Source organism: Trifolium pratense, linkage group LG5, assembly GCF_020283565.1.
Source record: "Trifolium pratense cultivar HEN17-A07 linkage group LG5, ARS_RC_1.1, whole genome shotgun sequence".
NCBI classification, from domain to species: Eukaryota; Viridiplantae; Streptophyta; class Magnoliopsida; order Fabales; family Fabaceae; genus Trifolium; species Trifolium pratense.
The window spans coordinates 24,803,388-24,813,592 of NC_060063.1; the positions used below are offsets into that span (position 1 = coordinate 24,803,388).

At 39.0% G+C, this 10,205-nt stretch overlaps 1 protein-coding gene across 1 annotated transcript; it reads left to right on the top strand.

The window, feature by feature from the left end:
* The first annotated feature begins 2,205 nt into the window (after window positions 1-2,205).
* Window positions 2,206-4,395, top strand: LOC123886311. Its single transcript, XM_045935638.1, has one exon. The coding sequence runs from the start codon at window positions 2,206-2,208 to the stop codon at window positions 4,393-4,395; it is 2,190 nt and encodes a 729-aa protein (XP_045791594.1).
* Window positions 4,396-10,205: the final 5,810 nt, after the last annotated feature.

The following is a 10,205-nucleotide window of genomic DNA, read 5'->3' on the forward strand; positions in this document are numbered from 1 at the left end:
GGGAGTAAATGCTACATTCTTGCTGACAGAGAACCAAGACGAAAACTTGATCCTAAAAGTGAAGAAGGTATATTTCTGGGATATTCCTTGAATAGCAGAGCCTACAGGGTCTATAACACAAAAACCAAAGTCATTATGGAAACGATCAATGTTGTGATTGATGATGCACCATCCACTCAACCATCGGAGGTGGAAACTGATGTTGAACCATCTCCTGACAACTCTGATGAGATGACACAAAGTGAAAAGTCTGAATTAAAAGGTGATGAATCTGATCAAGACTCTGCACCTGCTCCAGCAAAAGCACCATCTATTAGGACACAGAAGAATCACCCTAAAAATCTAATCATAGGTGATCCAGACCAGGGCATTGCTACCAGAAGAAAGATTGATGCTATCTCAAACACTTGTTTTGTATCAAAATTTGAGCCTAAAAACATAAAAGAGGCTCTTACTGATGAGTTCTGGATTGAAGCAATGCAAGAGGAATTGAATCAATTCAAGAGAAATGAAGTCTGGGACCTTGTTCCAAGACCACATGGAGTAAATGTCATAGGCACTAAATGGATATACAAGAATAAGTCTGATGAGAAGGGTACAGTAACAAGGAATAAGGCAAGACTGGTAGCTCAAGGCTACACTCAGGTGGAGGGAATTGACTTTGATGAGACCTTTGCTCCCGTGGCAAGACTAGAATCCATAAGGCTGCTTCTTGGTGTAGCTTGCATCCTCAAACTCAAACTCTACCAAATGGATGTCAAGAGCGCCTTTCTAAATGGGTATCTTCATGAAGAAGTATTTGTTGAACAGCCCAAAGGTTTCATAGATCCAAATCATCCGGATCATGTCTACAAACTGAAAAAGGCTTTGTATGGCTTGAAACAAGCACCAAGGGCTTGGTATGAAAGGTTAACTGAATTCCTGATTAACCAAGGATACAAGAAAGGTGGAAATGACAAGACCTTATTTGTCAAAGAAATGAATGGAAACTTGCTGATAGCACAGATATATGTTGATGACATAGTCTTTGGAGGGATGGCGGAACCGATGGTCCAACACTTTGTAAGACAGATGCAGTCTGAATTTGAGATGAGCTTGGTAGGAGAATTAACCTATTTTCTTGGATTACAGGTGAAACAGATGGAAGACACAATATTTGTGTCTCAAAGCAAGTATGCTAAGAATATCATAAAGAAATTTGGCATGGAAAATGCTGCACACAAAAGAACACCTGCTGCCACACATCTAAAATTAACCAAGGATGAGAAAGGTGTAGATGTAGACCAAAGCCTGTATAGAAGCATGATAGGGAGCCTACTGTACCTCACAACAAGCAGGCCTGACATCACCTTTGCTGTTGGTGTATGTGCTAGGTACCAAGCTGAGCCAAAGATGAGCCATCTTACACAAGTAAAAAGAATCTTGAAGTATGTCAATGCAACCTCTGATTATGGAATAATGTATTCCCATACCAACAATGCTAGGTTGATGGGATATTGTGATGCAGATTGGGCTGGATGTGCAGATGACAGAAAAAGTACCTCTGGAGGATGTTTTTATCTAGGAGAAAATCTTATCTCATGGTTTAGCAAGAAACAAAACTGTGTTTCTCTATCCACTGCAGAAGCTGAGTACATTGCAGCTGGGAGTAGTTGCTCTCAATTATTGTGGATGAAGCAGATGCTTAAGGAATACAATGTTGAACAGGATGCTCTAACATTGTACTGTGACAATTTAAGCGCCATAAATATTTCAAAAAATCCTATTCAGCACAGTAGAACAAAGCATATTGACATTCGCCATCACTTCATCAGGGATTTGGTGGAAGAAAATATTGTGAAACTGGAGCATGTTGCAACTGAAGAACAGGTAGCTGATATTTTTACCAAAGCTTTAGATGCAAATCAGTTTGAAAGGCTTAGGGGCAAATTGGGGATTTGCCTATTTGAGGAATTATAGCAGTTAAGGCATTATGTGCGCGCAACCGTTTTGTTCTCCAAATTTCATCTATTGGCGCACGTAAATCAAGGAAAGACAAAAAATACTTTCCATAACTGCTCTAGTACACGCTATCAACTCTCATATCATCATTATTTCGTTCCAAAACTTTCAACTTCCTCTGAACTTTCTGCTGCGATCCTCAAACACAAATCTTCATCTCAAATCATCAAAAATCTCAAAAACTTCAACAAGTCCTTTGTGAAAATGTCTCAATCTTCCGGTTCCGCTCAGATCAAAAACAAAATTGCTGATACTGTGAAAACAAGATCAAAGTCTAAGAAGGAAGGAACAACTGTTGTGGTAGATGCGATGCCTTTATCAAGTATTCCTGCAACTACTTCTAAGAAGAAGAAATCTGCAAAATCCACTAAGAAAGTAAGTGAATCGTCTCCCTCAATCTCTATTAAGTCTGATTCTGTTAGGTCTAAGAAGAAGAAACCCCAATCTCCCATAAAAAGGGGTTGGAGCATGTCTGATCTATACTTGAATAAGGATCTTTCTGAAACTGCGAATGTGGAATCGCATGATGTTGCCTCCGACAAAAATGCGAATGTTGAATCGTCTGTTAAGTCTGTGTCTGAAAAGGTGAATCAAGAAAACCCTTCTGTAGAGGAAAACCCTAGTTCTGTTGAAACCCTAGGAAAAACCCAAAATATTGCTGAAAATGTTGGTGTGAGCAATAATCCTAGTATTCCTGAGAGTATGACAGTTCCCACGAATGTCATAACTGATGTTGCTGAAAAATCTCAAGAAAAGGCTGTTGTAACCGATGCCCCAACTGGTGTTGAACCATCCTCTATACCAACTGATGCTGAGAAGGATGTTGAAGCATCCAAAGGAGGATCTAGCCCACATGCTAACACTGCCACTGGGTCGTTTGGCAGTGGATCTAATACTGAAGCTTCCACTGAAGAGGAAGTAAACAAAGAAAGTACCCCTGAAGATGTGGCTGATTCTGAACCAGAAAATGAAGCTGGTGAAGATTCTGAGAAAACCACCAATGAAGAGCAGGACATAGTAGATGTTGATGAAGTCCCCTCTGAAGAAGATCTGCAACCTCCACCTACTCAGAAAGGAATTGGGAGAAGACTGAGAAGCAGGACCACTACACCTGCACCTGCTGTTACCACTACCCCTGCTGTCACCAAGAAAGCAAAGGACACTACTCTGAAGCCTGTCAAGTATGGGCCTAAGAAAAGTTGGAGCAAGTCTATACCTCCTCCTGAAAAGAAAAAGGGTGTACTGAAAAGAAAGAGTGCACCATCAAGTGACTCTGAATTTGAAGCTGAAAAGGATGACTCAAGCATCAAGCCTCCTGCTAAGAAGGCTATGTCTGCTAAGAAGGCCATGCCTCAATCTGTTGCTCCTGACATTGAAGACTTTCCTTGTGACAATGTTTCATTTCATCTTCCATCCTATGCTCAACGATGGGGAATCATTTGCAAACGAAGATTGGCTCTGGAAAGGGAACTAGGTAAAGATATTCTGGAATGTGAAGAGATTGTGAGTTTGATCAATGATGCTGGATTGATCAAAACTGTGTGGGGCTTAGGCTCCTGCTATGAGAAGCTGGTTAGGGAGTTTGTTGTCAACATTCCTATAGGTTGTGACAATCCCTTGGACAAAGAATTTCAGAAGGTATTTGTTCGAGGAAAATGTGTGACATTTTCTCCAAGTGTGATCAACAAGGTGCTAGGTAATGCTGATGATCCTCACCCTGACATAGATGTATCTGACAATGTGGTCTGCAAAACTATCACAGCTGAAAAGGTGAAAACCTGGCCAAAGAAGGCGAAGGTACCTGCTGTCAAGCTAACCCAAAAGTATGCCATCTTGAATCGTATTGCATCTGTCAACTGGGTTCCTACAACACATGCATCTGATATTGCAACAAATCTGGGTAAGCTCATTTATATGATTGGTACTGGTACTAAGTTTAATGCTGGTCTATATATTTTCAATCAAGTTGTGCAGCATGCTAAAACCTCTGTCACCAAGCAACCCATTGCATTTCCAACCTTGATCTGTGACATCATCTTGTCCCAACATCCGAATATAAGGCATGAGGATGAGTCTGCTAAGAAAAGGGCAACTCCTTTGTCCATTCATCAGAAGCTGCTCAGTAAACAGCATGCTCCAGATATTGCTGGACCATCAAATACTGCTGCTGACACTCCTATGACAAGGAAGGAGATGATTGCTATGCTGGAAGCAAACTGTAAAGAGCTAGATGAAAAGAAGTTGCAGTTTGAAAGGATGATACATGCTCTCAGGGTTGAAGAGGCTGCAGCTCAAGCAGCTGATGCAGATGATGATGATTCTAGTGGTGGAGAAGAAGCTGACTCAGATACTGAAGGAGAAGAAAGTGATTCCTCCCCAAGTGCTTCTGTGTAATTCTGATGTTTTCTCATTTGGATTTTATCTTTTTTTTGTTTTGCATGTCTGTGGGCTGAGCCCTGAATTTAGCACCTAGTGTGCATGGTTTGTAATGTTTTGTCTGCACTTTATGTTCTGCTACTATCTGCACTGCGTTTGGATATTTTTTATGCAGTTCCCATTTTGTCTATTTTGTGGCTAAAAAGGGGGAGTAGTTATTGTATGCCATATTAGGTTGCTGAGGCTTGTATGTGCCACCAGATGCTGGATCATCTGAATAACCCTATGCATGAATTAAGGGGGAGTAACATGATCCTGGTACTTGATTCTACCTTTGAGGGGGAGCAATATTTCCTGCTTAGCACACAATGTGCTACTGCATGTTGAAGCATCATCTGTTCCTGAGAATTTATTTTTCTCAGCTTTGAGGGAATTTATTTTTCCCAGTGTTTCTTTTATGAGAATCTTATACTCTCTATTGGCAAAATTCCTGTGAGGCTCTTGTGCTTATCCTTCCGCTGTTGCATGCCTCTGAAGGTCTAAATTGATACATATTAAATATGCTATTTTTATATGAGGAGTTATTAAAACAAGCATGTTAAATTGATCTACTTTACTTCATGACTGTGTGCCTACGTTGAGTTGAAGAAAGGTAGCTTGTGTATCTCTCTAGAAAGGTTGAAATAATCTTAGGATGTTTTAGCCAAAAAATTGCCAAAGGGGGAGATTGTTGGCGTTGTATGGTTGGCCTCATTTTGCTAAAACATGTGAATCCTCTTGATGTGGAACTACGCGCTTCCACCATCCAGTATAAGCAAGATGTTCGGTACAATGCTTCAACATTGGATACCACATCCAGTAGGCCGGGCCTGTGTATGTTGAGATCTCGCGCCTAAGTTCTATTTATGGAATCCACAATAAATGGTCGTTTGTGATAAGGAGCGTTGTCACGCATAATTATTAATGGATCTCGTGATCAAGTGTTGCTTGTTAATCAGATCTTCAAGTTAAGGAAACAAAACATTTGAATTAAAGATTATTTCTTGAAAGGAACCATTAATCATGCTGAGCTATTGAAGCCTAAATTGAAGACCTAGCCTGAGCTCGTGAAGGTTATTTAAAGAAGGTTGACTCCATTGTTCAAACAACTGAAACCAGAATTGAGTCTTACAAAGCGTGAGTTTAGGTTTTAGTATTGTGTTTATTGTGTTCTAAGTCTTGTGTTGATTTCCCACTAGACTAGGAACTGTGTGTTTGTGCATTGTAATATCTCTGGAGCTTCTAAGCAAGGAGATAGTGTGTGTATACCATTCCAAAGCTTTTAAGCACGGAAGTGGTGTGAGTGTTTTATGAAGTGTGTCTTCACATATTAAATCTAGTATTGTACGATCACAGTGGCTGTGGTCAAGAGGAGGTGAGCGGAGGTTCTCATACCTAGGTGTGTCTTAGGTAGGATATAACACGGGTGGTGATTAGGTGAGAAGTCATAAACGGGAGGTTTATTGAGGGCTTCAAACTAATACTATCATAGTGGATTCACTCCTGGATTGGTATCCCCCAGAGTAGGCTTATGCTGAACTGGGTTAACAAATTACTGTGTTAATTTACTTGCAGTATTGTTTAGTTTACTATTCCTTGTGTATGCGCTGTTGGATGTTGGATCATTGATTCACGCATTAAAAGTATACTATAGTGGTGAAGCGTTGAGTACAACATCTTAATACTAGTGTGCCAGAATTTCAATGAGGGAATCAAAGATTTATGAGAATTATGGAGTTGTGGAAGTATTCCACGGAAGTATCTTTCGGAGAGTTCGATTGGTTATACCTGTTTTGGGGTAGAGTTGTGAGTACCGTAGAATGTGAGTCTGTAGATGTTTCGTGCGAAGTTGACGTTTTAGCGGTTTGATAAGAATGGTTTATGCCGATATCATGATTGTTGACTATCTATCGACAAATTGAGGAACTGGCCGTCCTTGATCTCTTGTTGATAAATGGACAAAAATTGTGTTGGATGGGATAAACTAATTTTGTCAAACTTGGTAATGTGTAGTGTTTGAACGTTTCGTTGGAGGGTCGGATACAGGAGTTATCCGGAGTGGTTTTAGTAGCGTAATTTTCGAGGGCGAAAATCTTTTAAGTGGGGGAGAGTTGTAACGACCCAATTTTCATATTATTAATTTTTGTGTGTTAAAATATTTTATTAACGTAGAATTTTAATTAAGTTAATAACTTGAGTTATTTATCGAGTACTTTAGTTATTAAGCGAGTAGAGTGAGTTAACGTGTGATTGGGCCAAGCCAATTGGGCTTGAGGCCCAATGGGCCTTATGGACTAGTGGGGGCGCCCATATAGTCATGGGTAGAGAGAGAAAACACTCATTTTCTTTTGTTCTTAAGAGTTTAGAGAGAAGGAAGAGCATGGGTGAGCTAGGGCAAGAAGGAAAGTGAAGATCCAAGAGCAAATCTTTGAGTTTTCTTCGAATTCAGGTAAGAGAGTATATTTCATATTCGTGGGTGATACGAGAAAGGGGAGAATGTCGATTTCTCCGTACCCGAACTTTCTCCACCCCATTTTCGTTTGGGTTTTTAGGTGATTTTCTTAAAGAAAATGATGGAGAATGTTCATAACATGTTTAATATACTTTTAACATGTAGTATGAACGAATTTGTGGGTTAAAATTGGGTATTTGTTATGTTTTGTTTTGAGTTGTTGTGTTCTTGAGCTTTTGAGCTAAAAATGGTAAATCTCTACTTTTTCGTAGTAAAAATGGTAGATCGGTGAAATGAACCGTCCTTTTGAGTCTATACATGTTGGTTACACGTGAAATCAAACTTATTTGGGATTTAGAACATCAAACTTGGATTTTTTGAGTAGATTTCTTTCCTCTGTGTTAGCAGGAGTCATCTGCATGATAGTAGGGGTTCTATGTGTTAGCAGGAGTCATCTGCATGATAGTAGGGGTTCTATGTGTTAGCAGGAGTCATCTGCATGATAGTAGGGGTCCTATGTGTTAGCAGGAGTCATCTGCATAATAGTAGGGGTTCTATGTGCTAGTAAGGGTTCTTGCATGATAGTAGGGGTTCTATGTGCTAGCAGGGGTTCTTGCATGATAGTAGGGGTTTTATGTATTAGTAGGGGTATTACCTGAACTGTTATTTGTAGTAGGGGTTCTCTGGTATAGTATGAGTTCTCTGTGTTAGCAGGGGTATTACCTGAACTGTTGTTTAATGGTTTTAAATGCTACTGATTGTTTATAACCATGATTAATTTGTATTGTGATGAATTGTTGATTATATGTGTGGAATATAATTGTTGTTGATTGTGTTGAGGATGTTTGTTTAAATGTCAAAGAAGTATATTAAGGTGTTAATCAACTTAATAAAGAAGGATATTAGAGTATGTTATTCTAATAAAGAAGTATATCGAATTATGTTATTCGATAAAGACGGATATTAAGGTATAGTGTTATCTTAATAAAGACGGAATGTTGGATAGTGTTCCACATTTATAAATGACGAGCTTAATGCTAATTAAAATGATTGTGAGTGAATTCATGAAAAACATATACATGCATTCATGAATTGTTGTTGTATATTGGCTTGTCCAATAAAGACGGATATCGAACTATATTTGTTCGATAAAGACGAATATTAGAGGTGAGATACTCTGTTACACCCCGAACTAACTACCCTTAAAAACGTGATCTTAAAAACTTTTTAAAGATAAGTAGCCGGAGCGCTACGGAAAACATTTTCAAAAACGATCGTGCACATGACACGAAACGTCGCAGCGGAAAACATTAAATAATGGATTTTCAAAGCAATGAACAAAATAGTTCAAAAGATAAAGCATCTACATAAAACATAAGTTAAGATGTTCACATCGATATACGACGGAATACAAACGATCCCCGACTCGATGTTACAAACTACCAGAGCACTAATATACATCTCAACCAAACTAAACTTAACAAAACTATACAAAGGTAGCCTACACTAGCTCCTCACCAAAAGTGCTCCACACCAAAACGATCTACAGCTAAAGCTCGATCGAAACCACGACCTGAATACCTGAACCCCCAAAGGTCCAGCACATAACAATTAGGTAGAGAGTTAGTAAACATAATCACATACATACGAATATAGAAACGCACCTATATTCAACCTATCACGTATTACTAACTCACACACATGCCTCCATAAGCAATACACCAAATAACACATACTCACAAATACACAACCAGATAGTTTCACGTCGTCTCGGACAACACACAGAACTCACATAACACATAACACATAATTGCACATTTACTCAAATGCGACTAATGCCAAACATTCAATGTCATGCCAACCTAGACACGACTAATGCATGTGGTACCATCTTCTTTATCAAGGAACTTACCATTGATATCCTTCTTTATTGGACAAGTCCAATATCCTTCTTTATCAGACGAATCTGATATCCCTAAATAATGCATGAGTTTATGAATGCCATGCATTTACCAAACATATGATAATCACTTAGCACGAAGCTACCGCTCACTACATGGATAACATAATCCATTAAACTTCTTTATCAGACAAACTGATATTCTTCTTTATCGGACAACCCGATATACAAACATACATATACTTCTTTGACATTTTATATAAATGCCATTACACAACACAATTATTAAACATATAATAATTCCAAACCAAAACGAAACCAAATACATGGATACACACACTTTACAAACATCAGCAAAATTGCTGTCACTGAGGCCTTCGCTAAGCGAGGGCTTAGCGAGACTTGGCGAACCACACCAGTAAGTCACCTGCTCATGGCGAGCTTTGGCGAGCTTCAGCGAACCTGTTCGCTACAGCGAACTCTTGGTCGCTTAGCGAACTACACCAGAAAAATATCTGTTCTTGAGTTTCAATAAGGCGGTTTAACACTCAAATCCATCCAAAATACATCATAACATGTTATAAATGCATAATAAGTGATCAATCATGTATATACCATACATATATACATGTATCAACAATCAAAAACACCAAAACACATCACACATACAAAATCATGTCAATTTCTTGCAAAATAAGCAAAGTTGCATAAACATGCAAACTATCATCAAACATATACATATTCCCTCCTAGATGTTCATTAAGCATACTAAGATGAAAAGACATGTTTATGATAAAGAAATTTCACCCAAACCCCAAAGAAATTGGATGAGAGAGTTTAGGAATGGAGGCTAGACACCTCCCCTCTCTTGGATCACCCAAGCTTATGCTTAACCACTCTCACCTTAGATTGAATGATGATTCTTGGCCTCTAAATCTCTTCTCCTTGCTCGTGTTCTTCTCCTTGCTCTCCTAGCCAAAACCCTAGCTTAGCTTTCTCTCTTGCTAACTTCTAACTTCTCATGAAAAGTGAATTGTGAGACTATTCATGGTTTTGACTTGCTACTTATACTACTTCCTAATTCTCTTGGTTCAAGCCCAACTTGCCTAAGCCCACTAAGCTCAAACACACGCCCAAGCCCACTAACACGACAAAGGTTTCGCTCACACACTTATGTTCGCGATAAATAATTATACGTCGCGTAAATAAATATTTAACACTAACCCAAAATATATGCAAATATATAAAATATCGATTTACTAAAAATCGGGTCGTTACAACTCTACCCCCCTTAAAAGAATTTCGCCCTCGAAATTTCCTAAGAGATAAAACAGAGAACGAACCCTCAACGCAGCATCTTCGGTTTCTTGCATGCCGGACTCTTGTGACCTTCCTCGCCACAATTGAAACAAAACACTTTCACCCGACAAGCATCGG